This window comes from Trichosurus vulpecula, chromosome X (genome assembly GCF_011100635.1).
Source record: "Trichosurus vulpecula isolate mTriVul1 chromosome X, mTriVul1.pri, whole genome shotgun sequence".
Taxonomy (NCBI): Eukaryota; Metazoa; Chordata; class Mammalia; order Diprotodontia; family Phalangeridae; genus Trichosurus; species Trichosurus vulpecula.
In genome coordinates, this window is record NC_050582.1 from 636,383 (window position 1) to 657,372 (window position 20,990).

The window sequence follows — 20,990 nt, forward strand, 5'->3', positions numbered from 1 at the left end:
TAGCTGCCACACTGATAACTTCTTGATCAGCCCATACATGAACAAAAATCCCTTCCACTACCAGGCTCTAAGAGGATCCAAGGAAAGAGCAGCCACCAGTACCCAAAGCATTGGGTTCCATTTTTACAAGAATTGTTATAAAAGTTCTACTCCAGGCATGGAGGGACAAAGAGCAAAAGTACATTGGGAGGCAAGGCTGAGACAGAAATAGGATAGAGAAGAGTCCCCATCGGGATGTCAGGAAATGCACAAGGGTGATAGAAGAGACTCGAGCCAAAATCAGAAAGTTTGTGTTTTGTTCTCTAAACGTTGAGGAATCACTAATGCCACTAGGCCTGGGGCACTGTGGCACCCCCTACCTGCCAGAGAAAAGATCATGGGATTGGAGTTTCAATGCATATTCAATGCATTCCTATAATGGTGCAAATGAGAATGGCAACTTTGGAGAGACTCCTTTTGGTCTTAGGCCCTGTTCTGATTAAGCAGTTGTTATGTAAGTTGTTTCCCAATAAAAAGATTGAGTAGAGTTTGGTGATGACCTGTGTGTCCTTAAACCACTGATAAACACTTACTAATGAGGTGAGGAAATATGGCCAATCAGAACTTGGGTCTCACTTGTGAACACCCTTAGCCAGGACCCTAACCCCATCCCCCACCCCCCCCAGGTGCCAGCACTGCCTGGATCAGGCCTAGGACAGGGCAGTTTCCCACGCTCACACTCGGAGGAGACACACTTAGCAGAACCTTTGGGGATCATGTTAGAGGTGCTGATGTTGGGATGGTTGACTAGATAGCTGCATTCTGCTATTTAACAAGAGTGATCCCAGGCATTGGTCAGGATGAGGTGATCAAGTATTCTCACTAAGTGAATTACTTTGGTGTGTAGACCATGTGTTACATACACTCCCTCAGTTTATTAAACTCTTACTATGAGCTGCGTATACAGAGTAGATGGCAAGTAATCTGTATGGGAACACATGGTGGGAGTAGTGAAGAGAAAGGCCTCGGGCAGAAGGTGGGATTTGAGGTGAATTTTGAAGGAAGCCAGGGAAACCAAGAGATGAAGGTGAGAGGGCATCTCAAGCATGAAGGCCATCAAGTCCACAGGAATGGAATATGGGAGGAACAGCAAATAGGCAAATGTATGGAGGGGAGTAAAATGAGTGAAGACTGGAATGTCTGAAAGACTCTGAAGGATTTAGATTTCATATTGGAGGCCATAGGGACCCATTGGAGTTTATTAGGTGGGTGGGAGAGAGTAAACACACAAACTTTCACTTTAGTAAATCACCTTGGGAAAGAATAGGGGGATGGAGCCAAGATGGAGGAGTACAAGCAGCAACCCAGCTGAACTCTCCCAACATTCCCCTCCAAACAACTTTAAAATAATGCCTCAAATCAAATTTGGGAGTGGCAGAGCCAACAAAAGGTCGAGGTGAGATCTTCTTCAGCCTAAGAAAACTGAAAAGAAGTTTGTGACACTGCCACATGCGGCATAGCAGCAGCAGCTTCAGGGGCTCTCAGTCCAGAAACAGTGAGGGGGGCAGGAGTCAGACAACTGAGGAGGAAGAGGTTACATGGGCCCTTTGCTGCTAGAGCTTTCAAGTGATAGCCAACTTTTTCTTTCAAAAGTTTCCCAACTGTTTACTTTCCAACGAGGCGGGGGGGGGGGGGGGGGGGGGGGGGGGCAAGCCCTGAACCCTGCTGAGAATTCCAAGATAGACGGCTGCAATAGCTTAGGGAAAAATCCTCCCAGTTAAGTCCATGGTGATGAGACTCTGTAAGAACTGGAAGAGTGATGGGGAAAAAAGAAAAAAAATGGTAATTACTGTGTGAGGAAAAGGTACAAAAAGACTCCCCTTATTCTGTTAACTTGCCAGGTCCCTGGAAACCATCTGTGTGGGCAAAGTCATCAGGCCTAGGAGACAAGGACTGGGATTACTAGGGATTGACATGTTTGCTTATAATATAGAAGTGATGTCTAATGCTTGAGCTTTCCACCAGGATGAGTTTAAAGTTAAGAAGAAGAAGAAGGAGAAGGAGGAGGAGGAGGAGAAGAAGTGAAGGAGAAGAAGAAGAAGAAGTGAAGAATGTTGAGTGAAATCTCTTATGTGTGTGTAAGTCTTGGTAAACTTTTATTGCTTATTGCAACTCCTTGAAAGTCAAAATAATTGTCTCTAGCCTTAAGTTGTGATTAGTAAATTGGCTATTTGAGATAAAAGCTCTTGGTTCTATAACTGATATTGTTTTGAGTTTTCAATTCAGGTATCATTTTCTGATGCACGGGTGGGGAATCTGTGGCCTCCAGGCCCCATGTGGTCCTCTAGGTCCTCAAGTGTGGCCTTTTGAGTGAGTTCTGTGAAGTCTAGCAAAAACAAGTGACCTAGAAAACAGATCAAGGAGAGATTATTAAACAATCTGTAGTGGTAATTAGGGTAGGACTTTTTTTTTTTACTGTTTTCCCTTTTGGAGCGCTGAAGTAATCAAATGCCTTTGATGAGTCTGGCTTTTGTTTCTTTGATCCTTTGAGCCTTTGACCTGCTTAAGAAACAAGAAAGCCTAGGTTTGAGTACATGGTTGTGACACCTGAAGAAGCATCACATGGTTTTTAGTTGTGTGGTCGTGATGCCCTTTGACCCTGAACAGGGTATATAAACTCAGAGGTTAGTGTTTTGTTTCAGGCTCTCACTCACTGGAATAGTGTCATGTGATTTGACCAGACGAGACTCTGAGTAGTTGCTGGAGGCCCCCGGTTTTGAAAACCCAGATGTTGGTGCCTCTCTCTCTGGTAACTATGTAATTCTTTGGTCAGACAGCTAGAGGCCTGTCCATTGATAACTTCATGGGTTTGCTCTGTTTATATTGTCTCTATTTGTAATTTCAGTTTGTATTGCCTCTGAAGTTCAGGGTGCTGGCTTTCCTCCTGAACTAAGTGAATGATACATGTATGTTTGATTAAAGTAAGATTGTTAACCCCTTAAAGTTGCTTTCCTTAGTAAAGCAGATCAAAGAATCTGTGCTGGCAGCCCTTCTGCTGGTGTTATTGGTCTTACACCCCCACAGCAGCTGCTAGCAGCATTGTTCTTACACAATCACTTGACTACCTGAAAGCCATGACCAAAAGAAAGCCTAGACATAATTCAAGAAATCATAAAACTGCCTTGACCCCTTAGAATCAAAGGAGGAGACAGAAAGAATCCACTGGTCATCTCCTGAAAGAAACTCCAAAATGAAAACTCTGTGCTTAGTGGGATAGCAAATCAATTAGAGAGGGTCAAAGGACCATCTTGCTGCAGTGTGGCCAGTAAGCGTGGTGTTGGGATTTTCTCCAGCTCCATTCAGCAGCATGTGAGTAGCAATGAAGGAGGCAGGTGGTAGGCATAATCCAGGGCTGGGGTTGGTAGATTGTGACTGATCAAGTGGGTAAGAAATTTGAGAGTAGAAGAGAATGTATAATTGGATAGGAATGGCATTGAAGACTTGAGCAAAGAAGTGATTTGAAACAGTTTCTCTAGGGCAGATAACAGGGAATTAATCCAAGAAAAAAAAGGCTTTCCATCCATTGGAGATGGCCCAGTCCAGTTCTGTTGGCATGGTTTTAGAGTGGACCCAGTTTTCACATTTTCATGACCTTCTCTAGTTATGCCTAGAAGTTTGGGAGTGGAAAGCAGACAGTTGGAACTACCAGAGAATGTGGGATTCAAACTGGTGAACTATAAGATCAAAACAGAGAAGAGAACTAAATGAGGCTAGAGCAAGGGTGATGGACTGGGAGAACAGAGGCACTGGATGTGTGGTGAGAATTAATATACATAGAGGAGGAATGAAGCAGAAGGATAGATGGAAAGACCAGAGCTTATCACAAAATAGAAATTCACAGTTGGAGATCACTGAGGTTGCACATGGAACCGGAAAAGTGAGCCCTACTTTAAAAGGGTAGGGCTGCCTGATTCTCAAGCAATCTTGAGGCCTTTCCCCTTTGGGAGTAGGACCGAGGTTTACACTGTAAGTCTAGAGGAATGTACAGGCTCAGGTGATTGAAGGAGATTTAGTTGTCTTGTTCATTTATGGCCACCAATTCAAATCCTTTTCATTTTTCTCAGATTTAGTAGAAACTATCCTATATTCAGTGTCCTGTTACCCCGAGTGCTTACATGGGAGCAGAAGTTCTATTATTCCTGTGGAAAACCCTGGATGAAGGCACAAATCAGATGCTGGTTTTCACATAGTAGACCCTGGGTTAGAACAAGGTGAGCCAGATTAAGAGATAGCTCCAAGAACTGTTTCTTCAATCTACAGGCAAAAAGAGGCCTTCCTTGACAAACTCCACAAGAAGAGGCCAGAGCCACAGTACAGGAGGGAAGGGGTGAGAGTCCTAGACCAGAGATCAGGGTCCTAGTGTGAGGCACTGTAACCAGAATGGCCTTTGTTTTCTTTGAGTGACTCAATTTATCTCAGTGAGCTTTACTAGGTGCTAAGCCCCAGGCCCAAACCCCATTAGGTGTTAACGTAATCCATGTGGATGTGAACATCCCAGGGTCCTAAGGGGAGGGGCCAACTCAAGAACCAATCACCAGAGCCTGAGCTCTGGTGATTTAGATGATGTTTGATGATGTCTGAAGCCCTAAAAGAAGGGAGGACAGAGCCATTTGTGCAGGGCTCTGGAGATGGTGTTGATGAGGAGGCTCTGGGCAGCTGTAGCCAAGGAGCCCTCCAGCTTGTAAACCTGGATGCTGAGACTTTGTTGAACTCTGGTAACCATGTGTTGGGATTTGAATCAGACAAAGTCTGTTGATGTTTGTAATTTGTTTGCATTTTGTTTTGAAGTTCAGGGTGCTGGCTTTTCCCCCTGAACTAACTGAATGATATTTGAATGCTGAATTAAAAGTAAGCTTGTCAACCCCTTCACCTTCATCAGAAGAACCTGTGCTGTTGGCAGCTTTCTGGGTGCTGGCTGTGGGTGAATCTTATACCCCCACAGAAGCTGCTAGCCAGATTGTTAAAACAGGCACTGTGAAATAAGATGAGTTCAGACCTGCTATATAGGAGGCATGGACCAAGGAGGCTCCAGGAACTATAAGCTATAAACTTATAAATCTATAAGCCTGGGATGTGGGGGCCCAGAGAGGGGTCAGACCCTACCTAAGAAGAAAAGAAAGTCATTAGGACAAGCTGGGGAGTGGAGTGTAGAAATCCAGCCAGAGCAGGGGAAGAGAACAGAGTTCTTTATTCAAAAGAGCATACCAGAGGGTCCCCAATGGTTGAGATGGGGCCAAAGGGCCAAACACTGTCTTTCCAGGCTGGTTCAGACAAGGCTGCAGCTCCCTCCTGGCCAAATGGGTGAACTCCCTGTGAAGCTCTAGGATGAAGCTGAGGCTTGCCCAGTAGGATGTTTCCCTGTGCTGCTGTCAATATTCGGCTCCTTCTCCCAGGCCTTTGGGGGCTCTACAACAGGCTAAAAACAAAAACTGAATAAGGACCCCCTTGGAACAACCTTCTAGTAATAGCCCTGCCCACTGCTGTCACCCTTCCTTTCTCTTTTCTGATCCTCAGAGTAGCCCGGGAAGAAAATCCCCCAATCCTGGCTTCTCTGGGGTCCTTACCTCTGCTAGGGCCCCCTCAGCAGCTGCCTCTGCAATGCTCCCCTTGGGCCCTCTGATATCACCTTGACCACCAGCTTCCAGTTCCATCTTCAGCCTGGCAGGGGAGATGTTAGAAGGGTCTAGGTCAGGGTGGGAGGGACCTCAGGAGGCTGGGCCAGAGACAGACCCAAGCACACACGTGCACATGCACACATGCACATGCACACATACACACTAACACAGAAAGATATACACAGGCACAGAAGCTGACCCAGAGAAAGACAGGAAAACAGAGACCAACTCTGAGAATAAGAGAGACAAAGACGAGCACATGCCAAAATGAAGAGATACACAGACCCCAAAAGAGAGATATGCACCAACGTAAAGAAGAAAGCCAGACACTGGGAGGGGGAGAGGCGCCCAAGCAAAACACATGTCAGAATATCAAAGGGACTAATGAAAATAACGTAAAGGAAGGAGGCTTAGCAGTACTGGATCTGAAACTGTATCATAAGGCAATAATTATCCAAACTCTCTGTCCTGGCTAAGAAATAGAAAGATCAGTGGAACAGAGAAGACATACAATCTACAGCAGCAAGCGAATATAGTAACCCAGTATTTGACAAGTGTAAAGACTTAAGTTTTCAGGATAAGAATTCATTATTTAGCAAAAATTATTGGGAAAGCTGGAAAGCAGTCTGGCAGAAATTGGGCATAGACCAATATCTTACAGATTTACATCATTTACCAAGATAAGGTCAAAATGAATATATGACCTAGACATAAAGGGAGATGTCATAAGAAAATTAGAAGAACATGGAACACATTACCTATCAGACTTATGGATAGGAGAACAATTTATGAATAAACAAGGGATAGAGAGCATTGTGATCTATAAAATGGATATTTTTAATTAAATTAAAAAGGTTTTGTACAAACAAAACCAATGTAGCCAAGGTCAGAACAAAAGCAAAAAATTAGGGGAAAATGTTTATAGACAGTTTCTCAGATAAAAGTCTCATATCTCAAATATTTTGTCAAATTTATAAGAACATGAATCATTACCTAATTAATAAATGGTCAAAGAATGTGAACAAGCAGTTTTTCTTTTCTTTTTTTAAAATTAATTTATTTTTAGTTTTCAACATTTACTTCCATAAGATTTTGAGTTCTAAATTTTCTCCCCTTCTCTCCCCTCCTCCTTCCCCAAGACAGCATGCAATCTGATATAGGCCATACATATACATATTCATATTAAACATTTTCACATTAGTCATAATGTAAGAAAAAATTAGAACCAATGGGAAGAACCACAAGAGAAAAGACGGCAAATAGCTTCGATCTGCATTCAGACTCCATAGTTCTTTCTCTGGATGTGGATGGCATTTTCCATCATGAATCTTTTGGAATTGTCTTGAATCATTGTATTGCTGAGAAGAGCTAAGTCTGTCAAAGTTGATCATCACACAATGTTGGTGTTACTGTGTACAGTGTTCTCCTGGTTCTGCTCACTTTACTGTATCAGTTCATGTAAGTCTTTCCAGGTTTTTCTGAAGTCTCCCTGCTCATCATTTCTTATGGAACAACAGTATTCCATTACATTCATATACCACAGCTTGTTCAGCCATTCCTCAAGTGATAGGCATCCCCTCAATTTCCAATTCTTTGTCACCACAAAAAGAGCTGCTATAAAAATTTTTGCACATGTGGGTCCTTTTTCCTTTTTTATGATCTATTTGGGATACAGACCTAATAGTGCTGTGGGTGGGTCAAAGGGTATGCACAGTTTTATAGCCCTTTGGTCATAGTTCTAAATTGAAACAGAATTTACCTTCCTTTGAAGAGGAGAAGGAGAAGGAGACGGAGAGAGAGGGAGAGAGGATGAGCTGAGTTACCCAACTAGCTCGGTCCCCTTTCAGGCAGCTCAGTCTACTCGCAGGTTGTGTTTGTCTTTCGTTTTCAAAGAGGACCATGACATCAGGGAAATGATGACATGACTTGGAGATGACTTTGATCTGAGTGAGGGAGGGCTGTTCAAGGTCACCAGCCTCACTTTCTCCTCCAGAGTCATCTGGATCCAGTGACCAGATATTCATCAGGAAAACTGGAGGAAGGTAAATATTGATGGCCAGAACCTGCCCACTTAACTCGGGGTTTACTGGCTAGATTATTGGACCACAATAGGTCCCTGCCCAAGCTCCCTTTAATGGCTGTTCTTTGGACCCTCCTGCCTTAGAGTGAATGTCAATGGTAACTGTTTCTCCTTGGACCAGCAACCCTCAGGGTTTTCCCCTCCCAGCTTGATTTTTTTCTCTTTTTTTTCCTAATTAAAGGGGCCATTCCTTGACTCACTTGTTAAAGAGGCCTATCCACTGCCCTCCCTCACTCACATGAAAGTCAACTGCAAGTCATGTGATGTCATGGTCCTCTTCAAAAACGAAGGACAGATACAACAACAAATTGAAACGGGCAGTTTTTTGTTGAAGAAATTAAAACTGTGTATAGTAATATGAAAAATGCTTTAAAATCATTATTGATCAGAGAAATGCAAGTTAAAAACCTTGAGATATTTTATACCTATTGGACGGGCTAAAATGATAGAAGGAGAAAGCAAAAATGTTGGAGGGGATGTGGAAAAATTGGGACACTAATTCACTGCTGGTGGAACTGTGAACTAGTCCGACCATTTTGGAGAGCAATCTGGAATTATGCCCAAAGAGTTATAAAACTGTCTATACCCTTTGACCCAGCAATACCACTATTAGGCCTGTTTTTCCAAGGTGAGAAAGAAAAGAACCTATATGTTCTAAGATATTGATAGCAGCTTTCTTTGTGACGACAAATAAATGGAAATTGAGGGGATGCCCATTGATTGGGGAATGGCCAGACAAGGTATGGTATATGATTGTAATGAAATACTACTGTGCTATAAGAAATAATGAGCCGACATTGTGAGATGATAGACTATGATTGACTTAGCCCTTCTAGGCAATACAACGATCCAAGACAATTCCAAAAGACTTATTTATGACGGAAAACGCTATCCATCCCCAGAGAAAGAACTGATGGAGTCCGAATGCAGATCAAAGCAGATTATGTTCACTTTTTTTTTTCGTGGTTCTTTTCTTTTGATCTGTTTCTTCTTATACAATATGACTAATATGGAAATATATTTTACATGATCGCACATATGTAACCTATATCAAATTGCTTACTGTCTAAGAAGTGAGGGAGGGAGGAAATTTGGAAATCAAAATTTTATTAAAAAATAAATGTAATTGGAAAAAATAAAATATTATTTAAAAGAAAAAAAAGAAATATTGAGCCGGTTGATTTTAGAAAACCATGGAAAGACTCACATGAAATAATGCAGAGTGCAGTGAGCAGAACCAGGACGACGCTGTACACAGTGACAGCAGTGTTGTTCCAAGAATGACTGTAAGTGACTAAGTCATTTTGAGTATCAGAGATACTCCAATCAACTACAAAGGCCTATGAAGGAAGATGCTATCTACCTCCAGAGAAAGAACTGATAAATGGAAGTACACATAACATGGTGTTACGTGTCTAATGGTAGCATTTTCTAAGGCAGAGTGGGGAGGGAGGGAGAAAAAAATAAACAGTGCATAGCAAAGAGCCAAAGAAAATTTAGAAGGAAGCACACAAAAGCAGGGTGCCTTTGATAACGATGTGTAGAAGAAAGAGACAGTTACATAAAGCAAGCCATACAGATCGAGAGAGACAAACATCCACACAAGGAAAAATATCCACAGACAGACAAATAGAGGAACAGGGTTCAAGAGAGAACACTCAGTCAGACAGGTTTAGATAGGAAAACACACACTGAGAGTCACAGAGGGCTGGGGAGAGGAACCTGAATCCAGAGAGTCAATCACACAGGAAGAGAGAAAGGTTTAGAGGGAGAGTCACACACATAGGATCAGCTAAAGAAACATAGCTGGAGACACAAACGCAGGATTAATGGAGGAGACGCACACACAGACACTAAGGGATAGAGAATCACACATATGGAGGGGACTCAAACCTAGAGACGGAGACACACAGAAGAGGAAGAGGGAGACAGAGACTTACAGAGAGCAAGAGAGCAAAACAGAGAGAGACAGAGAAACAAAGACAGGGAGTCAGAGACAGACAGAGACAGACAGACAGACACAGACAGACAGAGAGAAATAGAGAGGAACATAGAGAAACAAAGAAAATGACTAAAAAAACAGCAGCAGAGAGAAAATGCAACCCCCCAAAAGACAAAAGAAGCAGAGGGCAATAGAGAGAGGAAGAGGGAGAGAAGGCAAAAGACAGACCTCTCAGGCTGCCTAGGGGACTTGTCCAAACTCTGCTGCAGCTGGTGGTAATGCTGAGAGGCTGCCTCCAGGAACTGCATGGCCTTCTTGTTTTCCTCCTCAAACAGGTGCCTGGGAAAGGTGGCCCTACCCTCAGCACCATCCTGGACCTTTCCTGACTTGCCCAGCCCCAATCAATCTTGCCCCGGCCTCACATAGCAGCAGCAGCTTCCTCACTTCGAAGGAAGGCACCCACGCTGTTGACAGCCAGAGCCTGGGCCCTAGCCCTGGGGTGAGGCAGCCCAAGCAGTTGTTTCTCGATGGCATCCAATTTCTCCTGAATTAGGTTTTCTGTTTACCAGGAAATGAATTTCAGGTATCTCCTCACAGATTTCAAGGATCCCCCTCTCTCCATTTGATCTTTGGCTAACAGCCAGCTTCCCCTCTTAGTCTCTCTGAATAGGTGGCCACCCAACCTCAGGCTTGAATGTCCCCAGGGATAAGGAGCTCCCTAATTCACAAGGGGACTCCATTCACCCATTCCTGGTTCACTCCCTCTGTCCTCTCACCCAAGGCCCCTTACCCTCCTTCAGGAGCTGCTCCTTGCTACTGGCCATACTGTTGATTTCTTGAGCCAGCGTCTCTGGTGTCTAGTGGAAGAGAGGGCAGCTGGGTCTAAGGTTACCTTCTTCCTCTGAAATTTCCACCAACTCAGATTATAGAATCTCAGAATTGGAAGGGAACTCAGATGCCATCTTATTCTACCAATACCTAAATAAGAATCCCTTCTGCAAACCAGTCTCCACTTCATAACTTCCAGTAAAAGAGGCATATTTCCTTATCAGAAATGCATCTAGGCTATGGCTTCATTGGATGGGCTACCTGCTTCACTTAGTGACTCCATGTGATCTCTTTCTCCTGTGCCCATTCATCTGCTGCTCCAGCTGGAGTAGGCCTTCCTAGCCACCCCTGCCCCTCCCCAATCACCTTGGTTTCTGCCTCTGTACCTTTGCTCTCATGTTCCCATACCCACCATGACCTGGAATGCTTTCCACCCCATTGTCTGCTGCTTTCAACCCTTGAATCTCCCTCACGTGTAATTCCCATAGAGCCTTGTGCTTCTCTATCAGTTCCTCTAGCTGCTGTTCAAACTCCATTCTGGGAAGAGAAAAGCAGAGAATTTGCCCAGGTCACCCTCCAAACCTACTTTTCCCAACAGTCTTTGTGGCCTTCTGAGGCCCAGTTCTAAACCCCACCTCTTCTCAGATCCTTACCATATACTGAATTCACAATTGATCATTTACTGTGTCACTAAATTTTAGGACTGAAAGAGTACTTAGCCAGCAATTGTTCAACCCTGTTAATTTATAGTTAGGGAAACTGAAGTCCAGGAAAGCAAAGGGAAAGGATTCTCTTAAGGCTTCATGAGTCAGTGGCAGAACCAGGACAAGACCTCAGGTCTCTTGCATCTTCAGTCCCTCTGTGCAATGTCTATAGCACTCTGAGCCTTGGTGTGAACTATTCAAGATGAGTGGCCACATAGTACAGTGGGGAGTGCCCTGGAGTCAGTGTAACCTTATGTGAGTCCCTCCCCTCTCATTCCTTCCCTTCCCAACAGCTCAGACTCCTCAAATAGAAAATAAGGAGTCTGGGGCAGATGAACTCTGAGATCCCTTCTAGCTCCAGATCCCTCAGAGAGAAGGGGCAGATTTGGCTATTTCTCATTCCATGCGGGGACTCATGTAAGGTTATGCAGGACCTGTTGGTTAGGGGGCTGGACTTGATTGCCTATTTGGTGGCATGGACACCCTTCTAGCTCTAAGATTCTGGGGTTTCAAATCCAATTTGCAACTGAATTCAGAGGGTATTGAATGCCAGTACAAAACTGAAATAGGAGGGCTTACCTCTGCTTCCTCCTTCTCAGTTTCTCTTCCTGAATCTTAGAATTCAGATCGGTTATCCTCTGGATGCAGTCCTGAGACATAGCCTGTTGTCTTGGAGGAGAAAGAAGGGGGCAGGTGGGGAGAAGACAATTCAACCCAGACTTCGCCTCTTGGGCTTAGCCTGAGATGTATTTTTACGCACACACATACATACATACATACATACACACACACACACACACACACACACGTACAAACAAACACACACCCCATCCCACCCCTTCCAGCTCTAACCTGCTGTGAGCCTCTAAATTTCCAGAGGGATTTTGTGTCCCTGTCAAACTTGTTCTGAATTGTGCCTCGTATTAGAGAAGAGAATTCCTCTGCTATTGGACATTCAGGGTTCAACGTTCTCTAAGCCCCATTTCGGCCTCAAGACTCCAGGAATCTGTGAATTCCATGTTCTACAGAAATCCTACCTTCTAAAGGAAGCCTTCCCCAAACCTTCTTAATTCTAGTGCCTTCTCTCTTTCAGTTATTTCTGTTCAGCCTGTCTATAACTTGTTTGCACATATATATTTCCATGTTGTCTCCCTCATTAGATTGTAAGCTTCCTGAGGGAGAGGACTGTCTCTTTCATCTCTTTTTGAATCCCCAGTGCTTATCACAGTGAGTGGCACATAGTAGGTGCTTAACAAATGCTTACTGCCTGCCTGATTGTGAGCTGTTGCAGGTCAGTAAGCAGAAGTAGAAAGGAACACTTATATTTAGGAGTTTATGTCTTGAGTCCCGCTCCAGATTCTGTCATATATGAGAGGGAGAATTCATCACCCAACCAGGGGATTGGAGGTGATGCCTCTGAAGTAACCCGCTGGCTCCCACACACTGTGACCCCCTCAAGGGACATGATGGGATTTTTAGAACTGGAATTCTTCATTGTTTTTACTCATGTACCCCTTGAGCTGTCAGATGAAGCCTATGGATACCTCAGAATGTTTTAAAATAATTAAATTCTAATGTTACATCTCAGTTAGAAGTTAGTGAAAGTAAAGATATCACTTTTCCCCATTCAAGTTCACAGACCCCTGGAATCTATCCATGGGGTCTGGATTAAGAACCCCTATTCTCTAGTCCAGCTATTCTGGAAGCAATTTGGAACGATGCCAAAAAGCTCTTAACCTGCATCCCCTAAGCCAACAGTACTGCTGCTAGGGTTATGCCCCAATGAGATCAAAGACAGAGCAAAAGATCCCACATGTACAAAAATATTTCAAGCAGCTCCATTTGCATTGGCAAAGAATCAGAAACTGAGGCAATGCCCATCAACTGGGGAATGGCTGAACAGGCAATGGTATAGGAAATGATGAAGGGAATGCTTTCAGAGAATTCTGGGAAGACACATATGAACTGATTCAGAGAGAACTCAGGAGAACCAGGAGAACAATGTAGATAGTAACAGCACTGTAGAGGCAAAGGACTTGGAATGATCCATGCAGTGACCAACCACGATTCCAGAGGTGTGATGATGAAGCCCATTCCCCATCTCCTGACAGAGACTCAAGTCCAGATTGAGACATATTTTTTATATGGCCAATGGAGACATTTGTTTTACTTGACCAAACATATTTATAATGAGGGTTTTGTTTTTCTTTATTTTTCAACAGGGGATGTGAGAGTGACAAAAAACAGATTTTTATCAACGTATTTAAAAAATTTAGTTAAAAAACTCAAAAGCCCTCTTCTAGGATTTAACGTCCATAAAATGGCTAATGGAGAATGTCGGGTCCAGTGGAGGACAGTGGGAGGCCCCATGACTTAGCACCACCTCACCAGAAGCCAGAACTAATCCTTGCTTCTTGGCTCTTTCTGAAAGAACACAAACCTCTTACCTCTGGATTTTGTTTTCCTGTTCTTTGTAGTGCTGTTGAAGGGTGTTCAGGGTTTCTATGATGAGAGACAGAGGTCAATGGGAGGCTAAGGCAACATTCAAAAAGGCACCTGTATGATATGGCTCAGCCTCAACAGAGCTTCCAGACAATGAAAACAGCTCCCCTACAAGGGAAGAAGTTCCCCATCACGGGAGACTTACCCTGCTTCATGCTTAAGATTTCCTCCAGATGAGTCTTTTCCGTGTTTACTGCAAGGGGCAGAAATTTGACTGTCTTCCTGACCTCCATTTTGTACAGCCTACATTCTATGAGGTGGCAGTGAGCTCTTCAATTTATAGGGGAAATTGAGAGCCAGAAAGGGAAAAGGGAGTAGTTGCCTGAGGTAGTTTCAGTCAATAAACATTTATTAAGCACCTACTATGTGCCATGCATTGTAAAGAGGAGTTCTAGTTTACAACTCTAGCATTGCCTTGCAGTGTAGGGACCTTTGGGTTTGGACCTTTGGGACCTTAAGTAGGTCCCAAACCTTCTCTGGATTTCAGTTTCCCCCATTAATTAAAAAAAAATAAGGAAGAAAAAAAGTTATACTAGATGATCTCCAAAGGCTCTTCTAGCTCTGACATTCTCTGGGTCTATGAAGAGAAAAAGGTAAATGAATAGGGATTACACTTCCAAAGTTTTCTTTCTTTAATTCTTGTTCTAAGCTAGATTTCATAGTGGAGAGGGTGATTCACCACCTGATGGGCACAGGATTGAATTAAAAAGCCTTTCCAGCTTCACTACTCTGTGATTCTATTATGGTGATTTGTGGGCCACCTCGCCTCACCACCATGTCAAATGCTTCATTTAAACCCTATTTTATTCCAATCACTATTATTCAGTTTAGTGTGATTCCATAAGGGTAGTGATTATTGCTGGTACACTTGCCTATTATACATTTAGTCAATTAATATTAGTACATATTTTACATATTTAGGGATAATTAGATAAGGTTAGACAGATTCTTTTTTATAAGAAAGAAGTGGGCTTGTAAACCATAGTTTAAAGTTCTGGTTATATTAGGTCTCAGAGCTTTGAACTGTGAGTTGTAAATTCAATTGCTTAACCTCAGGAAGCCAACTAGAGGACATCTACCCCTTTTTAAAGGCTTGATGAGTAAGTGACCAAGCCTGGCATGGCTGAGATGGCCTAACAACATGGAAAGTCCCCCAGTTTCTTTTTGTCTGGCCTTCATCATCCCTCTCTACTGCCCAACTTGGGGAAACGGCTTTGGCACTTGGCCAATGGGCCAAATGTACATGACTAAATGTACATTAATAGACAGGTATAAGAGAAATAATCACTATCCCTATGGAATCCCACTGAACTGAATAATACTGATCGGAATAAAATAGGGCTTCGATGAAATCATTTGCCACACTAATGTGGATCATTTAATACCATTTTATATAATTTTTGTAATTTCAATAAGACCCAGAGCCTGAATTAATGATCAACTGGAAGAAGAGCCTGGACCTGGGTTTCTTTGTTTTCTGAAGTTTGCTCTATCAACAAGGCCATATCGGGCTGACCTAAGAATATTCTTTCGCCTGTTAACCATTAAAAGATGAGACCCTAATCCCGACAAACTACCTCGCTTAATATTCTATGGGCATATACTATGTTATGGAATGTTAATGGCAAATTAAACACAGAGATCCTGGGTTGTAATTTCCAATTGACACTTCGTCAACTATCTTGATTTATTGTATTTACAACCTATTCCATTAAGGAAAATCCTTGTCTTGTATCATGGTTAAACATACATGGGGGTCACACAAGTGATGTAATGCAGACTGCTGTGTTGGGACTAGGAAAAATATATATATAAGTTTTCTCATTTCTTTGTTCAGGCAGTCAGACTCTGTCTGGCTCAATCCCATGCATGTATGTCTGTCTGCTAAGCTTAAAGGAATAAATGCATAAATGCCTAAGTAATAGAAATTTTTCTATCACTTACTCTTTTTGTCTCCTTTAACCCAACTTTCAGGATTAACACTACCTAGCATAGAGCAGAGAAGACATACTATCCCTTTTTGCTGAGCTCAGTTCTTTGAAGTATATGATAATTCTCAGCGTTTCACTGGTCCTGCCAACAGGAATGGTGGAGAGCTTCAAATGCCTCTGGAGATGGGGCAATTCTGGGACCACAGAAGGGGAAGACCTACATTTGTCTAGTTCTTTCTTCAATGCTTCCCTTTCAGCCTGGCTTTTCTGAAGCTGCTCATTTGCAATTTTGTGGGCTAGAGAAAACAGAGACCAAGGAAGAGATTTATGAGTGGAGGTCCTAGCCTAGACTGCCCTCAAATGGTTGGGGGATGCTAAGACCACTCATTTTACAGAGGAGGCCATCAAGACTCAGTAAGAGGAAGGGACCTTCTCAAGATCACCGAGCAAATGAGTACTGCAAGAGCTAAGGTTAAGAAATGTTTTCAGGGGCAGCTAGGTGGTGCAGTGAGTAGAGCACCGGCCCTGGAGTCAGGAGGACCTGAGTTCAAATGTGGCCTCAGACACTTGACACATGGACTAGCTATGTGACCTTGGGCAAATCACTTAACCCCGATTGCCCTGCCCTGCCCCCAAAAGAAACAAAAAAAAATGTTTTCATAGGCCCTAGAGTGCCTTCTCTTCCGTCCTCTTCGGCCACCCTTTAAGGCCCAGCTCCAGTGTGATCTCCCCTGGGACGTTTTCCTCAGCTATCCTAGACTGACCAGATTTCAATCTCCTCTGACAGAAGAGAGAGGAGGCAGGGTAGAAAGAATATCGGGGTGGAGGACCACACTTCTACAGGGAACTGATAGTTCTACTTGGCAGCCTGAGCTCCCTGAAGGTTGAAGATTTGGACCTTCCTTGCTCCTTAGCTCACCTTGTTGCAGTTCAATAATTACACTGACCATTTCTTCAGTTCTGGGATTATGGTTCTCTGTTGTGGGAGGAGAGAAAAGTTAGCGTTAGGGTTAATCACAGTGAACATGTATGTAGAGCCTTAGGGTTTGCTACCTCAATGGGTCCTCACAACAACCCTAGGAGATCGGTGCTATTTTTAAAACTGCCATTTTACAGAAACTGAGGAGGGACAAGTAAAGTGATTTGCCTAGGGTTCCATAGGCCTGATTTGATCTCAGGGAGATGAATTTTCCTGACAATACTATCAAAAATAAACAAACTCCAATGCTCATCAGTGTTGTGTATGGGTCTTGGAGTCAGAAGACCTGGGCTTAAATCCTAGGTCTCAGAAGCTGTCACTGAAGAATGGTGAAGACATATTCATTAGGCAAATGGCTGATAAGAATGCCTTGATTTTTCCCTTTCCCTCTTTTTGTTCCAATAAATGCTTTTGCTGCTTCCATGCAATCTGCCTAGTTTCTTGTTAGCTCCATGATAACAGAGTGATGTTACATGCAGTCCATGGGCAGCTAGCACTGGCTGGCCCACAAGTAAACAGGTGTTGGAGTATATCAGAGGTTCTTAACCTGAGGGTCTGTGAACTTGGCTTTTAAATGCTTTATTTCAATATCATCAGTTCCCTTTTTCATTCTGTATATTTGATTTTATGCATTTAAAAACCTTCTGAGAAGCAGTGCATAGGTTTCACCAGATTGCCAAAGGGGTCTGTGACACAAAGAAGGTTAAGGACCCTCGGACTGCTGAGCTGTAACCTCTTGATTCCCTGTTGTTGTTGTTGTTAGTCATTTTTTTTCAATTGTGTCCAACTCTTTGTCACCCAATTTGGGTTTTCTTGGCAGACATACTGGAAGGGTTTCCAATTTCCTTCTCCAGTATATTTTACAGATGAGGAAACTGAGACAAACAAGGTTAAGTGATTTGCCCAGGGTCACAAAGCTAGTAAATGTCTGAGGTCACATTTGAACTCAGGCCTTCCTGATCCCAAGCGCTCTATCCATTGCTCTCTACCTAGTTGCTCATTCCCTGTGACCATCCAAAAATCACCACGGACTTGTTGGTTTCCTTCCTTGTAAAATAAACATGAGCAAAATGAAAACCATCATTGGACCCTTGGAGCTCTAAAAGCCTTGGAGTCTGTAAGCCCCTGCCCCCAGAAATTGATACTGGTTCTGTCTGTTAAATGGGAGTGATTGGATCATAAGCTCTTTTGGGTCCAACTCAGCTGTAAGACCCTATGGTTCCTTATGACCTTGAGCACATCAGTCTCCATTTTAGGAAGAACTCCTCGGAACTTTAAGGTCACTCACAAGACAGTACTAATTCCTCAGGGGCTTGGGTTGATTTTTAAAAAATTTTTATAACTAATTTATTTCTTTTTAGTTTTCAACATTCTTGGGTTAATTTTTGAGGATTTTTTTCTGATAAGTATACCTGTAGGCCTCAGTTTTCCTACCTGTAAAATGAGGAAGTTGGCTTTAGGGATTTCTAACATCTTACTTGTCTCCTGAGGAACCTGTATGTAGGTCAAGACGCAACAGTTGGAACCAAACATGGAACAACTGATTGGTTTAAGATTGGAAAAGGAGTGTGATAAAGCAGTATGTTGTCACCTTATTTATTTAATTTAAATGCAAAGTACATCATGCAAAATGCCAGGCTGGATGAATCAAAAGCTGGAATTAAGGTTACCAGGAGAAACATCAATAATCTCAGCTAGGCAGATGATCCCACTCTGAGGCAGAAAGTGAAGAGGAATGAAGAAGCCTCTGGATGAGGCTGAAACAGGAGAGTGTAAAAGCTGGCTTAAAACTTAACATCAAAAAAATGAAGATCACGGCAACTGGCCCCATCACTTCCTGGCAAAGAGAGAGAGAAGAAATGGAAGCAGTGGCAGATTTGATATTCTTGGGCTCAAAGATCACGGCAGACGGTGACTGCAGCCATGAATTAAGAGACGCTTGCTCCTTGGAAGGAAAGCTCTGGCCAATCCAGCGGACTAAAAGGCGGAGACCTCACCTTGCTCACAAAGGTCCATATGTTCAAAGCTACGGCTTTCCCAGTAGCAACGTACGGCTGCGAGAGCTGGACTTTAAGGAAAGCTGAGCCACAGAATTGACGCTTTGGAATTGTGGCGCTGGAGAGGACTTTGGAGAGTGCCTCGGACAGCGAGGAGATCGAGTCAGTCAATACTTAGAGAAATCAATTCAGACTATTCGCTAGAAGGCCAAATACCGAAGCTGAAGGGAGTGTCACAGAAGCAATGAGCTTGGACAGACTTTGGGAGACAGGGGAGGGTAGAAGGGCCTGCTGTGCTGGGGTCCGTGGGGTCACCAAGAGTTGGACACAAGTGAACAACAACTCGGAAGTCCTATAAAATTGTGCTTCCTTCAGCTGATGATAGTAGTTCACATTTTTATATTGCCTTTAATTCTAGAGCTTTCCATATATTATCTCATTTTATTCTCACAACAACCACTAGCACTGCTAGGTGGTGGAGTGAATACAGTGCTGGCCCTGGAGTCAAGAAGTCCTGAGTTCAAATGCAGCCTAAGACACTTGACACTTACTAGCTGCGTGACCTTGGGCAAGTCACTTAACCCTGATTGCCTCCCCCTTCCCCCTCCAAAAAAAATTAGTTACTATCCCTGTTAAATCTCCTCTTTATTCCCAATCCTTGCCTCAATTAAAAAAAGGGGGTGGCAGCTAGGTAGTACAGTACATAGAGCACCAGCCCTGGAGTCAGGAGGACCTGAGTTTGAAGCTGGCCTCAGACACTGGACATGACTAGCTGTGTGACCCTGGGCAAGTCACTTAACCCTGATTGCCTTGCCCCCCACCCAAAAAAGCAGGTTCTATTTATTATCAGTCTCTTTTTATAGGCAAGGAAATGAAGATTCAGAGGAACTAAATGACTCCTGCCTGGTATCTGAGGTAATAGAAACCAGGTCACTCAGGTCTAGAAATCTCCCTACTTCCATCATGCTCCCCTCATATAGAAAGGGAGTCAGCCTCACATCCTGCTTAACTGAGGTTCTCTGCTCCCACTGCTCTTATGGCCAGGCTTCCCCTTTAACAGCCTGAAGATCTATAGTTCCTTTGGACTTAGAAGCCCGCATGATGTGAACCCTTTGATGGTCATTCAGGGCTCATATGTCAAGATCTGTCACTGATCGTTCCCTTTTTAGAAAGGTCCTGAGTTGCAAACTTTCCCTTCCTCCCCCATGTACCTTAATAGGGCTGTTGGAATCTTTGTCAAAGCAAGTAGTCTTTGGAAGACGGTGAGGTTCCTGAAGCTCAACAAGCTTGGCCTTGGACTCAAGGGAAGGGGGGCCCAGAGAGGGGTCACTCAGGGTCAGCAGCCTGGGACCAAGCTATACAACAAATGAAAGAACACATTACCTGTCTGCATCCTGTTGACTGGGCAGGGCAGGTCTTCTGTGATCACCAAATGCTTGGGTCGTGCTTCCTAAGGAGAAACAAAGTAGAGTTATGGAAAAGCGAGGCTCAAATCTCAATTCCCTCATAGTTAGAAGAAGGTCTGCCAGGTAGGATGCAGAATTTAAATTCTGGGCAGAGATTTGTTTTTCTCTTGCAAATGGGTTTCTTAACCACCTACCCCTATCTAGGGGCCCAGAGCCCCAAAGAAAGTAGTTTCCTTCCATGTTAAGATTTATGAACCTCAGGTCAAGGACAACTTTGGAGGTAGATTTGAATCCGGTCACAAATTTTCCTGAGCTCCACCACAGTTGGCTGTCCAAGGGAAGGGAAATTGGTGGTGCTGGGACATAGGAGGGTTTTTCAGGGACCTGGTATGTAAGGGAATGGAAACGAGTCACTGTACAATCAATAGGATTCAAGAACATAAGAGCCATCTTACTGGTATTTTGAACACATACTCCTTTTAAAAATAACCACAAAATGAATTTTAAAAAATATATACCAGAGTAATGGAGACTTGGAGGGGGATATTCAAGTCGTAATTCAACAACAAACCTTTGAAAGGAAATATACATTGGGATGGGGGCTAGTGATGCCTAAGGGCCAAGTCAATAAGCATTTATTAAATGCCTACTGGGGGCAGCTAGGTGGCTTAGCAGATAGTGCCAGGCCTAGAGTCAGGATGATGTCATCATCATTGTCGTCCTTCATTTAGAAGAGGGCCAATGACATCAGAAGTGATGTGTTGATCTGAGGCTGAGCTGCACAAAATCTTCAGCTTCACTCTCTCTTCCCAAGCCATTGAAGTCCAGGACCAGAATCGGGAGGAGTGGGGATGGCTCGGGATGCAGGGGATGACCTTGGCGTCCTCAGAGTCCGACCAAGCTCTCAGCGCTCCACGGCGCCTGCTTCGGCTGCCTTCGCGGACGTTGGAACAGATCGTTCTCATCC

General features: G+C 43.6%; 1 protein-coding gene across 1 annotated transcript; it reads right to left on the reverse strand.

Moving 5' to 3' along the window:
* Nucleotides 1-5,359: 5,359 nt before the first annotated feature.
* LOC118832675 (synaptonemal complex central element protein 1-like) lies at nt 5,360-20,050 on the reverse strand. Its single transcript, XM_036740008.1, has 12 exons — nt 20,001-20,050; nt 16,561-16,617; nt 15,863-15,937; nt 13,856-13,903; nt 13,656-13,710; nt 11,788-11,877; nt 10,978-11,041; nt 10,467-10,533; nt 10,099-10,234; nt 9,926-10,015; nt 5,604-5,697; nt 5,360-5,455 (listed from the first exon to the last, which is right to left on the reverse strand). Exons 1-12 carry the CDS (start codon nt 20,008-20,010, stop codon nt 5,360-5,362), a joined length of 882 nt encoding a protein of 293 aa, XP_036595903.1. The 5' UTR covers nt 20,011-20,050.
* Nucleotides 20,051-20,990: the final 940 nt, after the last annotated feature.

Excerpts from the sequence above, each read along its gene's own strand:
- LOC118832675 (XM_036740008.1), bottom strand. Across the intron at positions 10,534-10,977 it reads AGGCTCTATGGGAATTACAC|ACACCAGAGACGCTGGCTCA; the intron begins GTGAGGGAGATT and ends CTCTTCCACTAG. Across the intron at positions 10,235-10,466 it reads GGAGCAGCTCCTGAAGGAGG|AAAACCTAATTCAGGAGAAA; the intron begins GTAAGGGGCCTT and ends CCTGGTAAACAG.